This window comes from Sinohyriopsis cumingii, chromosome 11 (assembly GCF_028554795.1).
Source record: "Sinohyriopsis cumingii isolate HCF-2022 chromosome 11, ASM2855479v2, whole genome shotgun sequence".
In the NCBI taxonomy this organism is placed as follows: domain Eukaryota; kingdom Metazoa; phylum Mollusca; class Bivalvia; order Unionida; family Unionidae; genus Sinohyriopsis; species Sinohyriopsis cumingii.
The window spans coordinates 40,866,325-40,893,323 of record NC_142971.1 but is presented as its reverse complement, the minus strand read 5'-3'; the positions used below and the strand labels follow the sequence as shown (position 1 = coordinate 40,893,323).

The 26,999-nt window shown below is 35.7% G+C and overlaps 1 protein-coding gene across 2 annotated transcripts in view; it reads left to right on the top strand.

Moving 5' to 3' along the window:
- The window catches only part of LOC149787988 (germinal-center associated nuclear protein-like), a 157,204-nt gene that overhangs the window by 6,446 nt on the left and 123,759 nt on the right, over positions 1-26,999 (top strand). Inside the window, exons 2-8 of one of the 2 annotated variants that reach the window (XM_089974265.1) lie at positions 2,301-2,356; positions 3,587-5,739; positions 11,790-11,875; positions 13,168-13,306; positions 17,364-17,483; positions 21,537-21,611; positions 24,921-25,132. In XM_089974265.1, the coding sequence (XP_089830391.1) occupies positions 3,738-5,739; positions 11,790-11,875; positions 13,168-13,306; positions 17,364-17,483; positions 21,537-21,611; positions 24,921-25,132 (2,634 nt within the window). In that variant the 5' untranslated portion in view covers positions 2,301-2,356; positions 3,587-3,737. The remainder of the gene's footprint in view (positions 1-2,300; positions 2,357-3,586; positions 5,740-11,789; positions 11,876-13,167; positions 13,307-17,363; positions 17,484-21,536; positions 21,612-24,920; positions 25,133-26,999) is intronic. The other variant, XM_089974266.1, reaches the window with a different exon arrangement.

Genomic DNA, 26,999 nt, shown 5'->3' with positions numbered 1-26,999 from the left:
AAGTTACCAAGTGTATGAATGCATTGTCTCTTGTGCCAAGTGGAGAATCTTTTGCAGTTGGTGCATTAGGAAACATGTTAATCCTAGCTGTCCCTCTGTGAATGCTGTGGCTGAATTTTTTCTTATTTTAAAGCGAGACAATACTGCTTCTACCATCAATGGCTACAGGGCAGCCATTCCAACGCACGTAAGTTTTCAAAACACACTAGCTGTCAGTTCAGAGTTCATAAGTGGCACTTATGAGTCAGATTCTCTCATTTGCCAACCAACTTTTCTAAGTAAAAAGCCACTTTTGTTCCTCGATCCTCTTTACAAATTGTATCTGTGTTTGGGGTGATCAGACTAGACTTTTAAATGCAGTTACAGTTTGCATTTCTGTTTGGCAGCCTGTAAAGGAAGAAGAAAGGGTTAGGAATCATCTTTCCCATTGTGGGGCCCCGAGTGGCCAAGTGGTCTAAAGTGCTCTCCATTACGGATCACTGCCATCTCACCTCTGTCTGCGTGGGTTCGAGTCTCGGATTCCGCCAATGTGGGTATGTGAGAAAGCTTGCCAGTAGCTACTCATGAGTCGGTGGTTCTTAAACCCTACAACAACAACAACAACCTATATCATGATATTTAAGCTGGCTGTCAAAAGGGAAGCAAGCAGGAACAAGGGAGAAAAAAATGACAATATCCAGGTGTTTTTAATAATGTGTAAATACTGAGGCACTTTTTTGATACATCATGTGAGCAGGTTAGTTGATAAAGAAATAAGTTGCTATAAATATATGATGTCCAGAGTAGCTTGATTATCCTATTTTGACCTGTGTCCACTTCACATTTGACCTTGGATCCTGCAGTTGAATTGTTCAATGAGAATTACATTATTACATATCATGGTACTTTAGAAAGCACATTGTACAAAGAGAACACAAGTGAAATATTGCATGAAATAGCATTATTACTGCACATCGATCCAAATTAAACATTTTTCTCTTTTTTGATTTGTACATCTAGAGGTTTGTACTAAGAATAAACTAACATGAAATTATGTTTGTGCTGTTTATCTCACTAGGTTCAGTTGCACACAATCCAAAAACTTTCCATGGTCAGTTAGCAAGAAAGGTTGGCCATTAAAACGGGTTTATTCAGCCTCTGGCCCACTAGCCCATGTCATGTGGGTCTCGAGGAGGGCCAATTAATATATGTTTTGACAGCTGCAGGCCCAAAATCTGAAGTCTTTATTAAATAAATATAGGGGGATTAGTTCTTCAGGGCCAGTTGATTTCCCAGCTGAAAGTGGAAAAATCTGTATTATGTTGACCCCTGTTACAAGCACAATTTAACTCTTGCATGTGCTAATGTACATGTTGAAGGTGAATGTATACATGACATTTCTTGACCTTACACGTAAATGCACAAGTGAAAATATTCAGTGGCACATGTAAAGAGTATGTATGTCATTTCTACTTGCAATGAGCCAGACTCTGGTGATTTCAGAATGTAAACATGCCTATTAAACTTTATGACTATATAAAAAGTATCATTGCTCACTTGACCCTGAAAAGTAGGTCACTCTGATCTGCGTTTGCTAATAGTAGTATCTTCCAGTGAGAGCAGGATTGTTAACTTAGTTTTTAGGGGGGGATTGAGGGTAGAAAGAGCAATATTCATAGAAGGCAACAACACCGAAACATGTATAGTATATTTGCTCAGATGGTAACCCTCATTAACTCCTGTCTTGTAGGTTACCTGTGCATGCCAAGGGTAGTTGATACACTTTGTTCCAAATGGATGATAAACAAAGTGGACTGATGACCGTTGGCTAGCAAAGATGGGGCTAGGTATTCTGGTGCAGTGTGAAGAGTCTAATAAAAGAAAACTTTAAAATACTTAAAATCAGATGTTGGAATTGAATGACTTGACAGCAAGGGGTGGAAAATTCAAATAATAGAAATTAAATGATCATGGTAGGGTATTTATCAACATAAATTTTACCTAATCACTCACAAATTAACATAATGTCCTTGTGATGTTACTTATCTTGTGATTGTTCAGGAATCATCTTTCCCTTCCTGTAAAGTCTCAGCTGATATTTATATTTCTTCTAATTTGAGGTGGATTATCAGAGCTTTATCAGTCCCCTACAGAGAGTAGCCTTTCATTCATAAGATTAAAGCCCATGAGGCCTTGCTACCTAATGGGCCTTTCTTGCTTATTTGGTCATTGCACAAAAAGTGGCCCAGGCAGATACAATCTTATATGAGCAGAGATTTCTGCTGTGAAAGTATTTCCTAATTTTGATTTTCTTTTACCAGTTTTGGGTTCAGAAGCCTCTCGTTGAACTGCAAATTCAGCAACACGGTAGCAACAGGTAATTTAGTGTTGATATTAAAATTTAGCTTCTTGGCAAAAAACTTGTTTTATTGATGTAAAACTTACCAGTTGTTATTGCCAGATTTTTTTCTCCACCATACACTGATGACCCTCTTGTTGTCAATGATCTTGGAAGAATTCAGGTGACGATGATTGCGTATGGGTCAGTTATGCATGGTAGACTTTCAAGTATTTCTGGAAGTTAGCTTCGTGAGCATGATTTCTCACTATGTGGATGAAGGTAATTTCCATGCTGGAAAGAGTAAGCTACACCATAGCAACAAGTATGTATTACATACACCATAGCAACAAGTAAGTATTACATACACCATAGCAACAAATAAGTATTACATAATTAAAATTTGTTTTACACCTGCCCTTCCCCCATATATGTTGTCAATACACTGCCTTTATATCGTATTAATTATATCTGATGTTATAACCAGTTCCTGTTCTTTCAAAACTGAGTAGCCTGAAAAACATTTTGGTGATGTTTACTAGACTAGAATTTGAGCATGCTTCATTTTCCATTGATAAAATACATTTTCCAGTTATTGTACCATAATAAAAATAGTTACCATGACTTTCTTGTGAAAGAAAAATAGTTACCATAACTTTCTTGTGAAGGAAAAATTGTCACCATGAGTTTCTTGTGAAGTGTGAAGGAAAAATAGTTACCATGACATTCTTGTGAAGGAAAAATAGTTACCATGAGTTTCTTGTGAACTGTGAAGGAAAAATAGTTACCATGACATTCTTGTGAAGTGTGAAGGAAAAATAGCTAAGATGACATTCTTGTGAAAGAAAAATTGTCACCATGACATTCTTGTGAAGGAAAAACATTTACCATGACATTCTTGTGAAGGCAGGAACTTCCTTGGACAAGAACTCATTAACTTTTCAATTTTTCATGAATTACAATATTTGCAAACTCAATATCAAACAAATGAAGAAAAAAAATCCAAATATTAGTATCATATAAGGCACATATTTACAATCTGGCTTGCTGCTCTAATGCCAGCCTTTGAGAAAAGCACTAGGAAGATTTCTAGTGGAAAAGATATGGAACAACAATGTGCCTTATTATGTTCATTCGATCCTACTATTAGATCAGCACTTTGCCTTAGCAAATTTATCATACCGTTTAATAACTTACTTTTGTTGCTATGTTGTAAAACATCAAGCCAAGCAATCATAATTATTGATTCAAACTCCTATCTGTTTTCAGTTAAGAAATGCCATCCAAGAGAGTTTAAGCTTCAGCAGAGATATTTAGACCAGTCACAGAGTACTTCATCCTATATATTTGAATGTAGCAGGCATATGAACCTCAACAGATACAGTGATCTGGATACATGTAAAAGTGACAGCTGAGCAAAATGGCCAGTCCTTTTGGATCTTCCAGTTTTGTGGGCACTGGTTCATTTAGTAGTAGTTCACTATCTTCACCACAGAATATGTTTGGGCAGGCTGCTAATTCCAGTCAAAGTGGTTCTCTCTTTGGACAGTCCAGTACATTTGGCCAACAGTCTGGTTCTTTGCAACAGTCCAGTCCTGTTGGCTCATCAGCTGGCTTTGGACAACAGATGGCAACCCAGTCTAATGCTTTGTTTGATCAGTCAACACAACAATCAGGCAGCCATTTTGGGCAGTCTGCTGGTGGTTTTGGGCAGTTTGGTCAGCAGAAATCGACTGGTTTAGGCATTGGATCATCCCAGAGCATGTTTGGTATGCCTAACTCAGCATCAGGTCCATTCAGTCAGACCAATACTCAGAGTGGATTTGCAACCTCTGCATTTAGTCAAGGTCCAGCTGCTCAGAGTGGGTTTGGATTGTCTAATATGCCTGGCCAAAACACAACATCACCAACACAGAGTGGCTTTGGAACTGGATTTGGAACAACAGGTCTTTTTGGCAAATCTACAACATCCACAAATAGTGGATTTAGCGCTGCATTGGATCAGGGCACAACATCAACCTCTAGTGGATTTGGAACATCAAATCCATTCAGTCAAAGCACCACATCAGCACAAAGTGGATTTGGAATGTCAAGCCCATTTGGTCAAACCATTGCAGCACAAAGTGGATTTGGAACATTAGGTCCATTTAATCAAAGCACAGCATCAGCACAAAGTGGATTTGGAACTACATCAACACATAGTGGTTTTGGAACATCAAGTATTTTTAATCAAAATACTACATCAGCACAAAGTGGATTAGGAACAACCAGTTCATTTGGTCAGAATATGTCGAGTCCTTTTAGCCAAACTACATCAGTTCAGAGTGGCTTTGGAACATCTCATCCATTTGGTCAAAGTACTACATCAACACAAAGCGGGTCTGGAACATCAAGTCCATTTGGAACATTAAGTCCTTTTGGTCAAAGCCCAGTGACAACACAAAGTGGGTTTGGAACCTCAAGTGGACTGAGCACTACATCAGCACAAAGTGGATTTGGCACATCAAGTCCTTTTGGACAAAACACCATAGCCAAATCAACAGGACAAAGTGGGTTTGGAAATACTGGCAACCCTGCAGTATTTGGTACAGTCTCAGCCTTTGGAACAGCAAATCAGCAGTCAACCACATCACAAAGTGGGTTTGGAAATACTACCAGCCCTGCTATGTTTGGCAGTAACTCTTCTTTTGGAACAGCAAATGAGCAGACAACCACATCATACAGTGGGTTTGGAAATACTGGCAACCCTGCATTATTTGGTACAGGCTCAACCTTTGGAACAGCAAATCAGCAGACAACCACATCACAAAGTGGGTTTGGAAATACTGGCAACCCTGCATTATTTGGTACAGGCTCAACCTTTGGAACAGCAAATCAGCAGACAACCACATCATACAGTGGGTTTGGAAATACTGGCAACCCTGCATTATTTGGTACAGGCTCAACCTTTGGAACAGCAAATCAGCAGACAACCACATCACAAAGTGGGTTTGGAAATACTACCAGCCCTGCTATGTTTGGCAGCAACTCTTCTTTTGGAACAGCAAATCAGCAGACAGCAACAGCTTTGACTCAGTCTACATCAGCAGCTCCTCAGTCTGGTTTATTTTTTAGCAATACAGCATCTGGAAGCACAGTGCCACCTGCAGGACTTTTTTCATCTGGATCAGGCCAACCAGGAAGCAAGATTAATTCAGGATTGGGAGCGGTGACAACATCTCAAGACAAAACAAGTTCAGCATTTGCCACATCACCTTCCATTTTCCAGCAGAAGAGTTTATTTTCAACATTGGAAAGTCCAGAGAAAAAGGCAAAGGAGCCTGGATCCTTGTTTGGCAAAGGGGAAACAACTGGTTCAGCTGGTTTATTTGGCAAGGGAAGGTCCAATGCTGATTCAACTGCTTTGTTTGGAAAAGTGTCAGGTAATAATGTTTTTTTTAAATTTTTATAATATGCATCCATTTGGGAATAGCATTGATCCAGACATGTTGGCACATGGTAAATAAGACCTGAAGATAATAAAACACTCAATTGAGAGTTTATGCACCCATGATTAAGTTTTTTTACCATCAGCCAATCAAAAATTGTGTTATATCTGTAAAGTCTACATAACTAAAAGTAGTTGGTTTGTTAATCTCAAGTTCAAGCCAAAGCTCAAGAGTTGTATGGTCTTCATGACTGGTTCTGTGTTGTTCACAATGGAGTACACATTATGCATTAATAAATATAATAAAATGTCTATGAACAATTTTTGTCACAACTTTAGTCGAGTTTAGCTATTATATTACCATTGGCATTGGCGTCTGCACAAATCAAAGCATATAAATATTTACAACTGCACTGAATGTCAGTAATTCTTTCTTCCTAGGTCTCAGTCAGCAGTTTGGTAGTGTTTCGTAGTACTGCCCTCCCCACCCCGAGGAGGGGAATGAGGGGGCTAAATGTGTAAATGTTAGTTTGATATTCTTGTTTTAAGTTTTGTTCTTAACTCAGGCATTTTGCAAACTATATAAATACTGTTAAACTAAAGAAAGTAACTGACCGTAACCAAATAGTTTTCATCTTGATCACTAAAACAAACGCATGCCACTCACCTATATTTCATGCTTCATTGACTTGGGTACAACTTTTGTATTTAAAGTTTATTTCTCAAGCTCTGTTTATGCTAGAATCAACAAACTAGATGTTATTGCCACACTCTTATTACAAAAGTAAATCCTGTCACCTTCATAGTACTTTTAGCACACTGCCATGCCAAAATCCACAAAATTTCTTAATGATGATATGGATCTCTGTTACTTCCATACCTTTACAACAAAAGAGGCTCATCATGACCTATATTTTATACTGGCTTTGTTCAAGTTATGCATTTAGCTCATGGCCAAGTGAGTTTTTTGACATGTTATATGCATACTGTCCTACCTAGAATGGAACATATTGAAAAGTTCTACATCTTTTCTTCCATATAAGATCTTTGTGACCTATAGTTCATACCTGGTGATATTCTTCAAATTGTGTGTTAAAAATTCATTTTTTATTTACAGTTTATGTTCAGTCCTGAAACTTGATAAATGGATGCATCTCTTTCACAACTATACCCTCGAGACCAAAAAAGGTTACTGTGACCTACATTTTATGATTTATTGACAGGGATGGTCCTGGCGTTTAAAAAGCTGTCGCAAAAAAAATCGCCAACCTCAATATTTTGTCGCCAATTTTCAAAAAGTGTCGCCAAAACAAGTAGTGTACATTTTTCCAAGTGTTAATTTAGTCTATTAATGTAACAGGCAATGAAAATTACAAAAGATGGGTTAGTTAATACTTTAATTACAACAAGCATTAACAAAATGTTACAAAGTGTTACATGAAGATCCGTCGCGATTTTAGGGCTGCCCACTTGTTGAATGCAGTTTCAAAGTCTAATTTTTCACATCTGTACATGCTGATTCTCATTAAATTCTCGAGAGATGAGATGCAGAGCTTATTTCTGATGTCAGTTTTTATGAGGTTCATCATACAGAATCCACGTTCACAGTCTACAGTGCTGACAGGTGACACTAGTAGTCTCTCAGCAGCCCCCCCACCATGGCTAGCTTCACAAAGCTTGTAGCGAATTGCTTCCTAACTCCCAAGAATGATCACTGAATGCTGTATAAATTTTCTCGACAAGAAAAATAGGATCTCCATTCCCACGAATGAAACGTACACGAGTCAACACCTGGCAATACTGGACCGTATATATAAGCATAAATTCACACCCAATTTAAGGATTCTTTCACTCCTGTATTTTGAGAAATAAATAATTATTATTAATTATGCAAAACTTTTTTTTTTTTTTTTTTACTATTTCTTGTTGCGGAATTTAAGTCTCTGCAGCCGTAACACAGGACTGATGGCAAAAGGAAAAGATCAATGAGTAAAATGCTGCACTGGCGACAGATGTAATTGTGATTGAGATTTTTTCCATTTGCTATGTATTTATACACAGTAGTCGGTACTTCAAAGGATATCAGTTTTCTATGAAGGTTCAGCAAAACTACTGTATTGGTATATGTATAAAAAAAACAGAAGGATTAGCTGTACAATTAATAGTATCTGTTCTATTCGAGTCTTCAGAAGTCGGTCAGTTGTAGGTATAGTGCGGTAGCATGATTGACTGTATCGCAGCATACAGTCCTCAGCCCAGATGTCAGCATAAGCAGATTATGATGTAACAATGCACTGTAAAGATGGGGTTGTCAATAAGAACAAAGGATCGTTTGTGTAACAGATTGATTCCAATGCATTGCTTAGTCAAGTTTGTGGCTTCCTTTCATTCTGCCTTTTAATTTATCCAGTCCAAATCCATGATTGTATGTACAAATTAAATAACCAAAAAGTATGTCGCCAAAAAAATCGCCAGATGGGATATTTTTGTCGCCAGTAAGGAAAAAAAATCGCAATTTGCGACATTGGCGAAGCCCAGGACGATCCCTGATTGACATGGATTAAGTATTTGTGTTTAAAGTCGTTGATTCATCCATACTCAGCCTACACACAAACTAGTCTGCTATGCATTCCCTTTCTGACTAGTGCAGTTGCAGTATCAACATAACTGCAGTGAGCATCTTGATTACCTCTTTGACAAATAGCATACCAAGCAGAATGCAGAAAACACAAAGATTCTATAATTGCAATGCATGAGCACCACCTGGTGACCAGCAGCAAAGCAGACTAAGTCATGCTGATTGGTTGTGTTGAGTCTCCCAGCAACAAAGAGCATTTTTTATTTTTGCTGCTTGACATGACCTGCAAATATTGCTAACCTTGGGCAGCATTGCATCATGGAATGCAGATAAATGACAGCTAATTTCATGTGGCTGTATATATTTTGTCTTGTCTCACAAGTGCAGGTCATCAAATGTGGCTAATGGAGATGTGGGCTTTGGGTAGCTGGAGGAGGTGGCACTGAGATAAAGGCACCTGCTTTAGGGACTAAAAAAGTTGCTAACTACTTGCTGGAGAGCTGTTGCAACCAACCCAAGGGAACACAGGGTCATTCTTTGCCAAGCAGACACAACCATGCATTCAGCAAAACCACACGTTTGCAGTGCATGAACTCTAGACATCTAGAATTTCTCCAGTCAGCTGAGGTTCTAAAACGGTTGTATGTTTTCCCGGAGTACCTTTTCATCTGGTGCTGATGCAAGCTAAGTATGTGTTAGTTTAAACTTGTGGAGTGAAATTTGCTCATTTGTAACTTAAGAGCAGATATGTCAGCAAACTGCTAAACCACAAAATAATGGATGCTAAGCTTGCTGCAGTATATTACAGCCTGTGAGGTTATCAGAAGGGCTAGGCAGCTGTCATATGGCAGATGTTCATGTCAATACCATGCAGATGCCTGGACCACAATTAAAGGTTTCAGTCCCAAAAGAGATACACTGGGCTGACGTTTTGTTTCTCCTCGCAACAATGTTGGGTGATACATGTACATGTATGCGCTGACCATCATTGATGTCACTAGCCATTATGAGTCCAAGCCTCAGGCAACAAAGGAAATTGTATATATGGTGTAATCCATGTACATTCGACAACCTGTCACACCTTGAAACTTGGTGTCATGCAGCCTCAGCCTGATTAGAGCTGAATGATTTGGTAATAAACCACATATTGCTCATTTTTTTCATCGGCTAGCAGGTAATTTGTAGATTCAGTGAACTTAACCCCACTAGTTCGCTCAAGAAAGCATGCTGCTAGTTGCTAATCATTTGGAATGCTTATGGCCCTAGAAGCCTGATGATAGTCACCGTGTACATTGTGAATCATCTCATGCTGTCAACATGGTCATTATTATTATTATTATTATGAAAGCCATAGAACTTGGTGATTCTACTGATTATAGGAATGACCCATTTAAAAACACTATTTGGTGGACTAATGACCTTGCCATAGAGGTCATGTGTCAAGATATGTTGTCCAACTAATTGGCTTTGTGCTATCATAGTGTGATTGCATTGCATTATTTACTTATGCATTACATCTGCTGATCATTGGAATGCCTCCACAGATGACCATATGATGAATAAGTGCATGTCAGTACTGCCGGCAATTTGAGATTAGTACCTGTGACTTTTAGTACGGTGTCCCATCTCATTCTAAGTGTACTGTAGTAACGGGCCAAGTCATCGCCATAACCTTTTAAGGTGTTGCAGAATGCTTCAGACAGTCTGCCAGTAGATGCACATTGAACTCAGGGTGGAGGTATTTTGTTGTTGCTCTTATTTTGGCAGCCAGATTTTTCCACATGTTCTATGCATACACATAATCTTTTTCAGATATACATGTACTGGTGCAACTTAGCTTGCTGTAGAAAGCCTCTACCAGTGGAAGTTGTGTTTCTTCAAGCAAACCTAGCTGTTAATATGGTTCTTTTACACTGAATGCCTCACTTGGCTTGTTAACTACCAGCTTTTCCAGGTATCTGCTCATAAACTGGATACAGTAAACAGCTACTGTCCTGGTGAAAATTACATGAACTTCTCCATTTTGTTTTGGATGGAACTTATTTTTCCAAATGAAGCTGCAGTACAACTTGTTCAAGGTAGATCTGCGGCTTGAGGTTACTGTTAGCTTTGCCAGTTCTTGCTGTCTGTTGTTATGATTGCTTCATGAGTGAGTGCCTTGCCACACATACAGCATTCTGTGGTTTCCTGTGAGACCTTGTGATTGTCTTCATCCAATTTAAATATCAGATCTCCTGCTCATGCTTGATGCTGCTGATGAAAATGGCGATGGCATCAGTGCAGAGTATAATATTGGTTCCTTGTAGATACCATCTCACTGGATGACTCCATAGAACCTGAAGGATTTGCACACATTTTTTTTAAAGTCAGCATATCCAGGAGAAGCTGGCTGGAAAATTGAACTTACCCTTGGGAAATTAGAGCTTGCCACAAATATGATAGACTAACAATATGCTCTTCAGCCAAGCCTGTGGGACAAATACCCCAACTTAAATGCCTCATTTTCACATCAAATTTGTTATGGATCAGTGGTATAGTATCCCATCTTCTATAAAATAACAGTTAGAAGATAACTCTCGGTTTTCCTTTCCAGGTATTGCTTGTCAGAACATTTCTGTCATTAACATGTAACTCGTGTAACGTGATGGACAGACTAGATATTTAGCTGATGATTTCTTTTATTATCTGGATAATAATTAACATAAATATACATATATTACAACTATGGTACATAATGAATAAAAGCAGCATGGTTAAGATGTAGATAAAAAAGTGTCCATTTTTATGTACTTGTGATCCATTTACCAATATTCTCATGTTCTTAATATATTTAAGATGTTGTTGATCAGCACAAAACAGCAAAAGATACATCATCGTTTCATGTTCCATTAAATTGGTATTAAAACTTTATTACGGCAGAAAATATAACTCCTGTATCAAGTACAGACAAACAAGATTTTACTTCTCTATTTAAAGTTCATAAAATGTGTGGGAGCCATCAATTGACAGGTTTGATGCTGGAAGTATCTACACCACATTTGTTGATAATATTTTGTATTCAGCTTCTTCATTGCCACTTAGTTTACCATCTTTCTTGAAAAATATGGCCACCAATGGTAATTCTGATGTAGTATTAAACAAATATTTATGTACAGTATATTCATTATTTGGTATGTTGTGTATCTAATATATTAACACTATATATATTTTAAAATATTGATATAGTCCTAGATTGATATGTTGTTGTATTATTTTCATTTGCAATATATAACATTGATTCTTTATGCTGCTATTGACTTTTATGTATGCTCAGTGGCAGGACGTAAAGGCAGATCTTGGTCTATGCTGTTTGTTAGGAGTAATCAGTAGAACAAACAAATTGGACCTCGATCTGCTGGCAACTTCAGTTCAAGGTCTGTATTGTTTGGAGTTGTAGTTGACAAAATATCACATTAATATTTTTACAGGATCTGGGACTTTTGGAGGGGCAAAAAAGACCACTGTATCCACATTAACTCAGTCAGCTGTAATCAAAACAGAATCTGAAGACATGGTAATATTGAGTTATCATATTTACAGAATCTCTGTATTCATTTATAATTTGGAAAATATTATTAGCATATTGATAAATTAGAAAACAGCACTTTAAGAAAATTAGTTTTTAGCTGACATTAGATGCTGATCTACATGTCAAGATATCCCAGTTTCACATTGGTTTACAACATAACTGGAAACAATTGCCATCTTGGAAATGAGTAAGAAAGGTTATCTACTCAAATATTGTATTTCTTTTTATAATTTGATTTTATGATACTTTGTTTTTATATGCCCGCCATAAAGTTATTATTATATATTAAGATGTTCATCCATCTGTCTCTTACCAAGTTTGTTTCGGCAAGGTAATTTGAGCTATCCACTAGCTACTGTTATAAAATGTTATCGATGGCTTGCACTTGACATAATGAAGAACACTACTGAGTTCAAGCTCAGACGTTCAAAGTCACTGTGACTGAAGAAGAAAAATGGTTTCCTCACAATAATTTGAGTTCACCATGCTACCTTTGAAATAAATGAGGAAGTATTTTTGCTGATGATTTCATGTTTTGCTTACATTTTCTGTTGGTGATCATCAATGATGTGCTTTCAGTTGGTGCCCAAACTAATCAAAATCAGTAAGACATTTCTGTCGGCCAGTAAAATTGATCATCATATCCTGCTTTGGAAGTGAGGACATCCTATTCAGTACATTTGAATTAAGTCAATTTAAAATTCACCACAATGATTTTTATCTTTATTTTCTTAGGTGTTTTTTTATGTACTTTATAATCTATGAGAAGTTTCTTGTAGCAGATGTAAAAAAACAAAGGTCATTGGATACCCAAAATGAATGCTGGTTGAGACAATCTTCAGTAAGATTTCAGGTTTCTTTGGAATCTGCAGATACTGACTTGTTTGAATTACAATGTATACATGAAGATGTTTTCCTCAATAAATATTGTTTAAAGCTGATGTAGTTTCAGTTCCTGTAATGCATGTCAACGTACAGAATTTTTTTTATCTTTTGTTTTACTCTGTAGCAGAGTTTTTAAAAAAACTTAAAGTTGACATGCAAAATATTAACTTGCATCAGAATCCAATTATGACATTGATTTTTTTATCAGTATATGTTTCAAGTAAGAAATTATTTCTTATCTTCTTCGTCATCAGTTACAAATGGTCTGATAAATGGCTGAATAACACACAGTTTACCAACAGTATGAGAATTCATGCTCACAGTACTGTGAATTTAAATTGGCTGTGGAACACAATAATGTAAAACCAAAAAATGGATCTTGTTTTTAACAGTCTAGCATATCTGGACCCAAGATTGGACTCTTTGGAAAACCAGTAGTCAAAGAGGAGCCAGAGGATATGGTTGGAAATGCCAAACAGGAAAGTGAAGATAGTAAACAAGGCCTTTTTGGGAAGCCAGTAATCAAAAGAGGTTGGGTTTTTTCTTAGTTATCTCCTCTAAATATCTATAATACTAGGACTGTCACTTGCATGTGCAAATTGTATTGTTTTGTATTAGTTATTTAAATATTTATACAATCAATATTACATTTAAATGAATAAAACTTCATCTGTTACATGAAACAATTTGGGATGCTGGTTACATCAGAATGGGTTCAAGTCTCAGATTCGGCCAATGTGGGTATGTGAGAAAGCTTGCCAGTAGCTTCTCATGGGTCGGTGGTTCTTTCAGGGGTTTTCCCGGGTTCTTCCTCCACCATTAATACTGTCCGCCATGTATAGCCTATCGTGTGCTCAAAAATGGTGTTAAACCCTACAACAACAACAATATCAGAATGGTTGCATAATAAATGTTGGTCATTAGCCAGAAGGGCTTATACATAGCTGCCAACTCTCGCGGTTTTGGCATGAATTTCACAACTTTTTCAGGTGATTCACGGATTCACGCCACATGCAAAAAAACCCACGAATTCCCCAGTTCTCAGTTATTTAAAATCTTTAACAAAATAACCAATTTCCCGTTAAGTGCTGGTTGTGATATCTGCAGTTGCCGAAACAGTCTGGTTCTGCTGTTCACGATATTAGTAGAACTATAGCTGATTGATAATGTTGGCCCAGTAGCAATCATTTTAATGTATTTAAATCTATATGTATAAGAGTAGTTTTACAAATACTTTTGAGAGAAACTGGGGCCAAAGCGGAATTTTACTCCTTGCGTGCAACACCAACAGTGATTTAAATTACCATTTGACATCACATCTTGAAAATGTCTTCATCGCAAAGGAAAAAGAAATGTATTGCACAAAAAGTAAAGTTTAGTTTAGAATATAACAAAATTGGGCATGCATTCAGCCATCAAACACCGATATACATCATGCTTTTTGCACACAGTGTACCACAACTTTTAGCATTCTGCATGATGGCAGAGACAGTGTGAAGCACATTGGTAGCAAAAAGCACATGGAGGTTGGGAAAATTAAGAACTTGCAGCAGATTTCAGCTCTGGAATATTTTAAGCCATCAACGGAAGATCTGCAAGCTACCAATGCTGAAGCATTGTGTGAATTTTCTTGTTGAAGACTATCTACCTTTATCAGCTGGAGACCATGCTAAACATTTGTTCCAGCAAATATTCCCAGACTCAAAGATCGCTTCATGAATTCATTTAAAAATTCACTCATTTTTATCCCTATTTTCACTAATTGTGAGCCTGCAGGGTTGGCAGCTATGCTTATAGGATAGCCTATTGCCTTTAATCTGTCCATTAGCACAAAAATTGTTATTGTTGTTTATCTTAAACTACTTTGAGGATTGCCATGAAACTTTGTACACACATTCATCTCATGGTCTGGTTGGGCCTAAAGAAGATTGGTGTTGCTCAGACATCCATTATGGCTATCATAGCAGCCATCTTGTTATTGCTTCTTCTCCAGAATGGATGGTCATATCAACGTGGGGTTGTCACTGAATATTGTTCAGGTGTGATTCATTTTTAAGGCGATTTAGGAAGCAATAAATTATCAGCAAAGCAAGCAAAGCCCAATACAAAAATTAATTTCAGAACTCCAGGCTGACAGAGTTTTACTTTGTGAAGCATGCCAGCAAAGGGGGGGGGGGGCATTTAGTTCTTTGCACATACTGCAAACAAAATACCAACATATGTTATTCTTGAGTGTACGATGTCACTCAGAATAGGAACACCACCTGTATGTAACATATTCGACACACTGAACTGAACATTCAAATTAGTTCTCTTTATTACTATTCATTTTCTTACTCTTGATAAAATACTAACTATTAATAACTCATGCTTTCAGGTTGAAATTTGCCATGAAATAGATTGATTGAAAGACAATAATAAGCACAGCTGATTTGTGTTGATAAATGGTTGACACCTGTATTGGACAGAGGCATTTATTACTGATGTATTACCTGTAAAGTACTTATTGAACTTGAAAATATTATCTCCCCCCTTTCCTCAATGCAATGGTCAGTCCCAAATCTGATGTATATTCAATTTTCTATAAGAACGAGCATATCTCATGATTAGACTACATCAGATACAGTTTGATAATCATAACATTATGGTCTTCCAGAACAACTCGGTTTTGACCAGGATTTGCTCAGAGAATCCAGCAGAGAAGTTTGAACTCCAGTACCACCTAGTCTTTAGTGACTGTTGTGATGTAAACTAATGACAGCTGCATTACCTTCGAACCCACTATTGAACCCTATTGGTTTATATTTGAATTGTAGCAATTGGAACGCTGTGTGACAGATAATATTAAAAAGGGAAAATTTTGGGCATATGGAAATTGGAATCGGGATTATGGAATTTGAGTCAGGGTTTGTGAAATTTTTAAAGTCACTAGCCCTGAGCCTGTGTGAAAAGAATTTTTTTGAGCCTCTCAGTTTCTACTTTTTATCTTCCCTCTGCCTAAAGTCTGACAATTTTTATTCAAAGATTCCAAAGCCATCATGGACCAACTTGGATCCCATTAGAACTTATAAGATCACATAAAACATTACATATTTGGCTTTAAACTCTCCAGATAACAACTGTTACATATATCTGATTTAATTTATATTTATTTTAATTTAATTGTTTGTCAGTTTTCAATTTTTATTCTATTATATGCTATCATCATATAAATTTATTTACTAGAGATGATGCTTTTTCAGACTGTTAGTTTATAAACACCAGGTGTTGATCTAAATTCTGACCTTGTTTCAGAACTTGTAGCTACCTTCGTAAATAAGTTCTATTTTATTTTAAAATGATTGATTGTTTCCAAGGTCATGATGGGACTAGATGGTATACAATTTTTTATTTCTTGGAGTAGAATGATTGGTTGTTGTCAGGGTCATTTTGATTGTGCGTGACATAAACACATGTCACATGACCCCCCCCCCCTTTTCGATTTAGCAATTCCAGTTTTTCCATTACGCACATTTGTTAGTTTTAATAGAGATGCTTTGAGAGAAATTTCTCAGTTTTGGGCTTTTTACACTGATGTCAAGTTATTTTGTTGTAGCCATATTTATAGTTCTGATTTTCTTCAGATCAGTTGATTTCAAAAGGATTAATTTTTTCTCTGGAACTATTTTGAGGAGTGCTCACACAGAAATTTTGGAAAGACATTGCTTACAAATTTAATTTGGATTTCCAACACCAGAGTGCCATTATTTGTATTTCTACAAGGAACTGTAGATAAGCACAGTACTGACTACAGCATATCACATAGTACAACTGCATGGTATTATTGATGCCTTTTAGAAACCTATGCACTGGTACTTCATATAAGTCATGGGCATGAATGTAGCGTTAAACATAATGCAATAGCATGGTGGTAGCTTCAAAAACTTGCCAGTCCTGTTTCAACCACCTGCTGAGGGGGAAAATGTGTTGATCAATTATCATTTTAGCTGTGCTGATAGTTACAGTGACATAATTCAGTGGCTGAAAGAACCCCAGACATGCATGTTATCATTATTAGAGTACATCAGAAGAACATAACAATGTAGCTGGGTGGCAAATTCAAAGACTTGGATGAGCTACCAAGTGGGGAAAATGTGCTGATATTTACAGTGACTGAAAATTCAGAGCAGAAAGATACAGAGATGTACGTGTGGTCATCATAAGAGTATATCATATGAACAACTTTAGCTCTAATAATTGCTTTACTTTTGGAAAATGTAACGCCCCTGTGAGTGTGTATTAAGGGGTATACTGTATTTTTTTAATTTAAAATAAAAGTTTTCTTTCAATAAAGGGAAGTAACCCATGATATTAACTTTTTTAAAAATCCGATTTGGGTTGCACAGTTATTCCCCTTGAAAAATGTGCAAACTGGATGAAAAACATTTTTAGGATACAATGGCAGGCTTGCATAGTGTTAAATTATATAAGTGATGTGATCATTGTCATACCCACTTGAACCTCTTGTTTTCTTTCTTTTATGCTAAACTTCAATGCAGATATCAAATTTATTTCAACAGTTCAGTTAAAGAAAATGATTTCCTTGTAGAAGTTAAACAGGATGACAATCAAGAAAGAGGACTTTTTGGTAAGCCAAAACAGAAAGAGCCAGAGAATGAAGAGGCCAGTGGATCAAGACGGCGTCCTACTAAACGGGAATCTCATCAAGGTATATGTATTTTCAGACCATACTTAAAATAATCTTTTGTCTCCTTCAACCAACATGTTAGTGGCAAAAAATTGTTATGTCTGGTATCCAGGGACAAGTTGAAAATGTTGCTAGGCAAATAAAATTATGTTAACTGCACAGACTTTTATGTAGAATATAAATTAAAATCTAGATTTTGATCAAGCTTATGAAATTCTTGGTTCCTGTGCAAGTATAGAAATGTTGAAATTTTCCAGCCTTGACATTATTTGCTTGTTTGCATGATTGCCTATGTTGAATTTTTAAAATTGTTTAAATCAAGCAGTGGGCAAAGAACAAAATGAAAAACAAATACCTTCCTCTCACTAATTAAACTTCTGGATTGATAAAAAGCAGACCAAAAATATTCAGCTTATCTCGGAATTGCCGGACACATGTATCGTATTGCAATTGGCAGCCTCATTGTGAATAGTGGTATTTAGCCTGGAACACTATTATCATGGTACTTAATGTTCTTATCAGTGCATACTAAAACTGTTTTGTTTTGCTGCTTACTTATAATTTGTAAAGTTTCAGTGACTTTCTCTTTCTATTCCTGTAAAAAAAATATTGTCAATCGAAGTGCGTAAATGTAAATAAAACAGCATATGGTGGCTGACCCAGAGTAAAGTACCATGGGGGAACAATTTACTGTGGTATTTACCTAACATAGGTATGGTAGCAAACAAACATTATAATAAACATAAATTGCAACTTACCTGTAAGAAGGAATGTCCATGCTTGTGCTGACAGAATATTTTCACAATAAACGAAAGGATCCAATGATCAAATAGAACACACAAATGTAAATAAAGTAGAAAACTATGAATAACAATATCACAGATTAAAAACAATTATTACTTAACTTTATATAAATTTTAAATGCAATGTGGGCAAAGAAATATAAATAAATAAGAAAATATTATTAATATCATTATTACTATAATTGGGGGCCCCAAGTGGCCAAGTGGTCTAAAGCACTCTCTGTTATGGATCACTGCCATCTCACCTCTGTCTGTGTTGGTTCAAGTCTCAGATTCAGCCAATGTGGGTATGTGAGAAAGCTTGCCAGTAGCTTCTCATGGGTCTTTCCAGAGGTATTCCGGGTTCTTCCTCCACCATTAATACTGGCCGCCATGTATAGCCTATCATGTGCTGAAAAAGGCGTTAAACCCTACAACAACAACAACAACAACAGCAACAACATTACTATTATTGAAATAAAATATTGATTTCATGAAAGTTTAACTGTTATTGTAATCTTATTTATGTACAAGAAGTATGATCATGAGCAACATTTTGTCAGTTTTGGTCCATATTGGCTACCGTGGAATGAAATTGCAACCATAACCTTGTAAGGACGCATATGTCTCCATCAGTATATGACCTATAATCATCAAACATCAGACGATACACTGAATATATTTTGTAATCAAAGCCTGTGCAGGTATAGCAATTTTGACTGGAATTTTGTACATGATGATCAATGGAATTGCATGCACTTTACAAAAAAGTGATGTTCCTTCTTTTTCAATTTATAAAAAATGTTGACATTTGAGAGTAAATGGTCCTATAAAATATTTGCATCCTTACTGACTACAGCTTTACATCTGTAAATAACTGCTAGACATTGCATGTCCAAAATTAATCAGAAAATCCTGTTTACCATGATAATATAGAGCCGTGATAATACAGCATTAGAGTATACTATAAAATGATGCTGTATTGAAGTGTTTGACAGTCACATATACCCCTGCCATAAGGCAGAGCATATTATGTTATTGTGTCTGTCCATGTGTTTGTTACCAAATTTTTTCTGAACAATAACTTGATTTGTCATCCATCTACAGTTATCAGACTGTGTTTGGTTTGCACTTTGGTTAAAGAAAAACCTAGCTGTTTTGAGTCCAAGGTCAAAGTCACTGTAATTTCACAAAAGTTTGTGGAGGGCATGCACTTTAATGTGTGGAAGAGATCTGTTAATTTTCAGGTCTAAGTTCAAGGTCATTTTGGCTTAAAAAATTTGATTCTGCAGAATAACATGTGTACTAAAATGAGTTCCTTAAACTTCTTGAATGATTTTTACTTTGGATAATAAAGAATCCAAAGATTTTGGGGTAAAAGATCAGAGGTCATGGACATAGTAAGTCTGATTAGAGAATAATGGTTTCTACATATTAAAGTTTGTGTCTTAAAAGCTTCATAGAAGGTGGATTTACAATGTGCTATTTTCAGTGCTCTTCTTGTAAGGCATTCCATATAATTTATTCCAATGAGATTTTCTCCTGTTGTGTACTGTAGAAAGAAATAACTTTCCTATTTAAAAAAGCAGTCCACTGTTTAATATTTTGTTTTATTGCTTTGAAAGGATTTTTTCACATTTTATTGAATTTGAAAAATAAATAGCATAATTATTTTAATATTTTTTAAAAAAAAGTCAACCATTGTTTAAAGCTTTGTATGACATATGAGTAGACAGTTTTGTATGCATCCAGTCACATCATTGGTTACATAATTGCATAATGTATGCACTAGGTTCACCAAATTGTTCAGTACAGACTATTTTATCCTCATATGCTAGGTATTCCTGTCTTACCTACTACTTAAGCAGATATATCATCATAACACTCAAAGGTGATATTGAAATGGTATTTTTTTTAAATCTGATTGGGACCAGCTTCAACATTAGAGTGATATAGGGCATTTATTCATTGTATTTAGCATTTGGTTTGATTTACATTAGAGCTGGTTATATATTATCAAAGCATCAGTGAATTGTAATATTTTCTCTGTTGATTATGTATCACAGTTATGACCTGAGCTTTTAATACAGGACAAGGGAATGAAATGTAAACTGTCCTAAAATGAACATTTTCTTATGGTCTTTCTGTCCCTTTGAACAAAATAAACATCAAGGCTGCTTGCAACACAATTTACAGTCTCCATGTACCAGCTATTTCTGCCGTATTAGCTGCTATACATACACAGTTTAAATTGAAAGTATTTTATTCTATTTTAAGATAGTGATTATTAATCCTTGAAAGTATAGTTTAATTCATTGTGGTAGATATGGCAGTATACAGAGTTGCTTTATAGTGAGGGACCAATTTAATGTAATCGTGGGGGGGGGAAACAGCATTTTAAGAGGAACTGCTTTATAATAAGTGGTTTTGTAGTGTGTGACCAATTTAATGTGATCCATGATATATAAAAAAACAGTGTTTTAAGAGGAATGGACTTATAATGATGGTTTTTGGTGATGTTCCAATTTAATGTCATCCATGACAATTCCAGCGTTTTAGGAAAGGCAGCAGTATACTTAGGGGGTTTACACTGAATGACCAATTAAATGTAATCTGTGACAATATCATTGTTTTAAGAGGGGCAACAGTATAATGAGGGTATTATAGTGAGGGACCAATTTAATGTGATCCGTCACAATGCTAGTGTTTTAGAACAGGCAGCAATATACTTATGCGCATTATAGTGATTGACCAATTAAATGTAATCTTCTACAATACCATTGTTTTATAAGGGGCAGCAGTATAATGAGGGGATTATAGTGAGGGACCAATTTAATGTGATTAATGAGAAAACCAGTGTTTCAAGAGGAACAGCATTATAATGAGGGGATTATACTGAGGGACAAATTTAGTATGAGCCATGACAATGCTAGCGTTTTAGGACAGGCAGTGGTATACTTAGTCACATTATAGTGATTGACCAATTAAATGTAATTTGTTACAATACCATTGTTTTATGAGAGGCAGCAGTATAATGAGGGCATTATTGTGAGGGACCAATTTAATGTGATTTATGGGAATATCAGTGTTTTAAGAAGTACAGCCTTTTAGCAGGGACCAATTTGATATAATCTATGACAATGCCAGTGATTTAAGGGGAACAACAGTATAGTGACTGATTTAATATAATCTGTGACAATGCCAGTGATTTAAGACGAACAGCAGTATAATAGTATAATAAGGGGCTTTATTTGTGAGGGACCACTGTATAAAGTGTTGTTTTAAATTTCAGCTGGTCTTAATGAACAGGGACAGGCATCAGTAAAGAATGAAGATGAAAGTTTGAAGCGTCCAAGGAAAAAATCAGGTTGGTCAAGGACATTTGTCATGCCTCTTAGGAGACCAAACAGCAAAACCAGATTGCATCATGGGCCTGTTAACTCCATTTATAGGGGTTAACATGGCAAAAATGTTGTTTTGAAGCAGGATGAATTGGTCAGGTATCAGAGGTTCATGATATGAACCTGTTAAGAGGGGACATTTTGGGTTTTTGTTTTATGGCACAGCACTATATTCAGGTAGGTTATTTTATTACTTGGGATAATGTGCCATGCTCATGGACATAACCACAGGAAGTGTTTCAGGGCTGCCTGCTGGTAGGATTCAAACCTGCGTCTGTTTTGTTACAAATCTGGCAACACTTACCACGGAGTGACTGCAACTTGTCTCTAAGAGGGAAAAAACACCATCCTTATTCTTGCCCACATAGTGGAAATTGAAACACAGAAGTCATTTTTCCAACTGGGGCAGCCAATACATGTTGACGGTTTTGTAAGTTTTTGCTTAAAGTCTGACTAATTAACAGATGTTTGACATGCAGATACTGGTCTTGTGTGATATTATGAATTCGTTTTCCAATCTTAACTAAGTACATTAATACATCTAAAAAAAGTTATGAAAATTCCCTGCAATCTGTAAAATGCATGTATTTTAATTTACATGTTATTAAATAGAGTAAAAAGATACTTTGAAATAGTCCATGTTACAACCTTTACACCATTACAAATAAATAAAATTAACACTGTTACATTTTAGTGGAAATGCAGTTGAACCTGCCTTACAGCAACCTATTTGACAGCCATTTTATTTCCACCCTCCCACCCCACTGAAATTTTTTCAGTATATGTAATCCATGACAGTACTAGTGCATCAGATCATGTGCATATGTAAGTAATAATGTCAAGACACGTTCTTCATTAAATATCCATACATTTGTTAATTGAAAATATTAACATGCATTTATCCAAGAATCGATAATCGACTGGCATTACAACCATATTTTTTTTCATCCAAGATGTTCTGTTGATTCAATGAATGCAATGACACATTCTACAACAATTTAGAACTGATGACAAAACTCAGATTGGATAGTAAATACATGATGGGAACAGTGTTTCATCTTAAAAGACATTACAAGTCTTTGATCAAGGGTGATTTCTCAATGTTAGAGTTGAACCTTTATGTTTTTGGCCTCTGTCCATTAAGACAGCTGATTTCAGATGCAGAATACAAGTAGCTGTGCCAGGTGCCTCCTTACCAGTGGTGTAACAATATACTATATTGTAGTATCAATACAAATTCTTCCATGCCAGTATTTTCACCCTGTCTGTTAGTTAAACTGGTTATTATTTGCTAAACTAATACTTTGTATTATGAAATAATGCCACAGAACTCTAGATAAAGATTTAATAAACTTCGTATTTTATTTCCTGGGTAGGAACAGAGTGCATTTTTGTAGGTTCACTGACAAGAAGAACTTCTGGAATGGTCTTTCATATGATATCTGACTGTTTCTTAGCACAGGTTTGTTATCTCTACTCCTCCTAAACAATTTAGAGGATTGCCATGAAGCTTTAGCGTTCATCCAGTGGTCTAGTTGGTCCTAAATGAAGATGGTGTTGCTCAGACATCAAGTATGACAGCCATCTTGAAAATCTTTTTATCACTACTTCTCCTGAAAGGATGATCATATGAACATGGGGTTTTCGATAAAAGACTTATGTCTAGTTGATCCTAAATACATGTCTAGTTCATCCTAAATACATGTCTAGTTCATCCTAAATATGTCTAGTTCATCCTAAATACATGTCTAGTTCATCCTAAATATGTCTAGTTCATCCTAAATACACGTCTAGTTGATCCTAAATACATGTCTAGTAGATCTAAATACATGTCTAGTTGATCCTAAATATGTCTAGTTCATCCTAAATACATATCTAGTTGATCCTAAATACATGTCTAGTAGATCTAAATACATGTCTAGTTGATCCTAAATATGTCTAGTTCATCCTAAATACATGTCTAGTTGATCCTAAATACATGTCTAGTAGATCTAAATACATGTCTAGTTGATCCTAAATACATGTCTAGTACATCCCAAATACATGTCTAGTTGATCCTAAATACATGTCTAGTAGATCCTAAATACATGTCTAGGAGATCCTAAATACATGTCTAGTTGATCCTAAATACATGTCTAGTAGATATAAATACATGTCTAGTTGATCCTAAATACATGTCTAGTAGATCTAAATATGTCTAGTTGATCCTAAATAATGTCTAGTAGATCCTAAATACATGTCTAGTAGATCTAAATACATGTGTAGTTGATCCTAAATACATGTCTAGTTGATCTAAATATGTGTCTAGTTGATCCTAAATATATGTCTAGTAGATCCTAAATACGTGTCTAGTTGATCCCAAATACATGTCTAGTTCATCCTAAATAAAAAATGGTGCTGATGTGATGTCCAGCATGACCACCAAGTCAGCCACCTTGAAATCATTTTATTGCTATTCCTTTGGAAAATCCTATTGTCATTGGGTTTTCACCAGAAGACTTCCTATGCTGTCAAGTTGGTCCTGTAAGAAACTGGTGCTGCTCAGACATCCAAGATAGCCAGTCTTGTTATTACAACTCCTTCTGAATGGATGTTTATATCAACATGGGGTTTACATTACAAGACTTGGGATGTCTAGTTAGTCCTCTTTGAAAATGATGCTGATGTTACATACATTATGGCCTCCTTCCTGAAATTCTTGTTATTGCTACTCCTACTGAACAGAAGGTCATATTAACATGAGGTTTTCACCCGAAGACTTCTTATGAAATCGGTCTTAAATGAAAATGGTGCCAGTCTGATGTCCATTACAGCCTTCTTGAAAACAATCTTATCTCTACTCCAAAAGAAGAAGACATATTGCCATGGGTTTTTCACTCGTTAGTCCTAAATCAGAATGGTGGTAATCCAATATGGGTACCACAGTGGTCATCTTGATAATTAACTGGCTTGAAAATGCTCAATAGTAGATGTATACTATTAGTACTATATCATAAAATGAATTTATGTGCATAAAGATTTCTTACGTTAATTAGTTTCCTTGCTAAATTTGCTACAATACTATGCTCACTGATATTTTACTTGTTACGTGTATGATCAGATAATTTGTATCAGCAGTTTCCTCTGAATAGATGAAAACTGTCACACATTACTTTAAAACTTATGTTTAGCTGTCATTTATTCTCTAATGTTTTGTCCCTTAATGTCAGAAATAAAGAATTGCTAAAATTGAATGACGGTGAAATACTGTGATTTATGGCATCTTCTGTTTACAGATGAGGATGCACTGGGGAAACGCCCAGTTCTTCGCAGATTGTCATCAGCAACAGAGGATATGTCATCGCGTGTGGCAATAGTGTGTAAAAATATTCCCGCGAAGTTCAACAATATTCGTTTTCTGCGACAGCACTTTAGCAAGTTTGGGTCTGTGACCAGGATCTTTCCAGTCCCAGTCAAAAACATGGCCACAGTTCACTTTCAGACACATGTAGGTTGAATGAAACATCATTTTTATCTAATCTGTAAAGGCAGGGAAGCAAGGGATTGAGATTTTTAAAGTGTTGCATTTACATTTTCCATGGTTTGGTTGTAAGTAAAACTTGTATTACTAGCTTTTCCTTTAACTTCACTTTCCTGGGAGAGCATTCTGATTAAATTGAGACCTATTTAAGTAGTAGTCCTGAAGGGTAGTGATAGAAGGTTAGAAATTCTATTGACCATTTTTAGAGGTGATAAATTTTCATTTTATGCTGAGTTTTATGTGTAATGAGAGTGACTTCCCTTTCCAGTCTATCATGGCAGTTACATTCTTTAATATATCCTTCATTTTCCTACATTGGTTTATGAAATACAGATCATTTAATTATAAGTTCAGATGTACCAAGTCTTAGTTTACCTTAATGTATACACAATGTGTAAAAAATTCTTGCATAAATTATGTTGTATTTTTTGGAGATATTTCCACTGGATGAAATGACTGGAATATTTAGTGTAAGTGACCTTTTCAGAATTGACCAGATTACATACATTTGCTCTCAAGAAATCAAATAGGCTGAACTCAAGAAATATTTTGTTTATTGATTAGGCTGTAATTCTGCTTCCTGTTGAATACAAGTAATATTATACACGAATCAACCAAACCTAATTTTTAGAAAATCTGATTTTTGGGGGATTTTCTTAACAGTTGCAGTAGAATGCCATGACAACCCCTGAAGAGAAGAGAATGCACTGAGAACTTGAAGATACCACAAAAGTTGCACCTATTTAATACATTTGCATTTCCTATATCTGTATGAACTAAGAAGTATACTGTGAAGTTTAGTTGTAGTTGATCCAGAGGTCAATTTATATTACATGACATCATTTTAAGTGGGTGTCATTTGGTAACAATGTTCATGGTCAAAATACAAGGACTCACTGCCGTAATTGTACTAAAAGCTTCCATGATATTGCTGAACTAGCTGAACATTTAGAACATTTCTAGAAATAAATTATTTCATTTGTAAGGAAATTTTATTAAATTTTACTATATATTTTAATATTTAAATTTTAAAAATTGAAAAATGCTACAAATTTGAGGCAAAATCTACACCCTGACTGTTGTTTGGGAAGTAGGATGCACCCAAAATGTTTAAAATCATGCATTTACTGTCTTATTAAATGGATCTGGAAAAAGCATATATCTTGTTTGCACAGAAGGTAAATTATTAGATGTTTCAAGATCTATGAGCCATTTCTAGTGATACAAAACTGTATAGATATTATTTGAATAAGAAGTAGTATACAACACATTTGGATGGATTGTAATAAATTCAATTTTTATGTTGAATTCCAATTGTTAGAAGATGGGTTTTTTTATTATTTACATTGTTTGTCATCTCAGAGCTAATAAACAATTGATTGAGATCATTGCAAGAATTAAGAAATAAAAACTTGTAGGTATCTTTTTTAGTTTGTGTATTTTTCTCATACTGGGAAAAAAAATTGTTTTAAAGTATGAGAAATAGAGTGTAAAACGTTTATTATCATTTTGGGGAAGAGTTTGCGTATAAATTTTAACATAATGCGGTCGTGGCGTAGCTTCTGAAATTTAACATTATCACCAGGTTCTTAAAGTGTTATGGCAAAAATTATCATAAAAATATTACTTATTACTGATCCATGAGTAAAGCCAGTAAGTCGTCTTTGTGATTGTCTTCAATTAATTCTGTATACCGTCGGTGCTCAAACAATAGCCAACATGTGTTTCTTCTTTAACTGCATACACAACCAAACAGCAGTCAATGAGGTGGTTGATAAAAGATTCTCACAGTTTAATAAACATCAACAACAAAAACAAAAAAAGCCACCAGCAT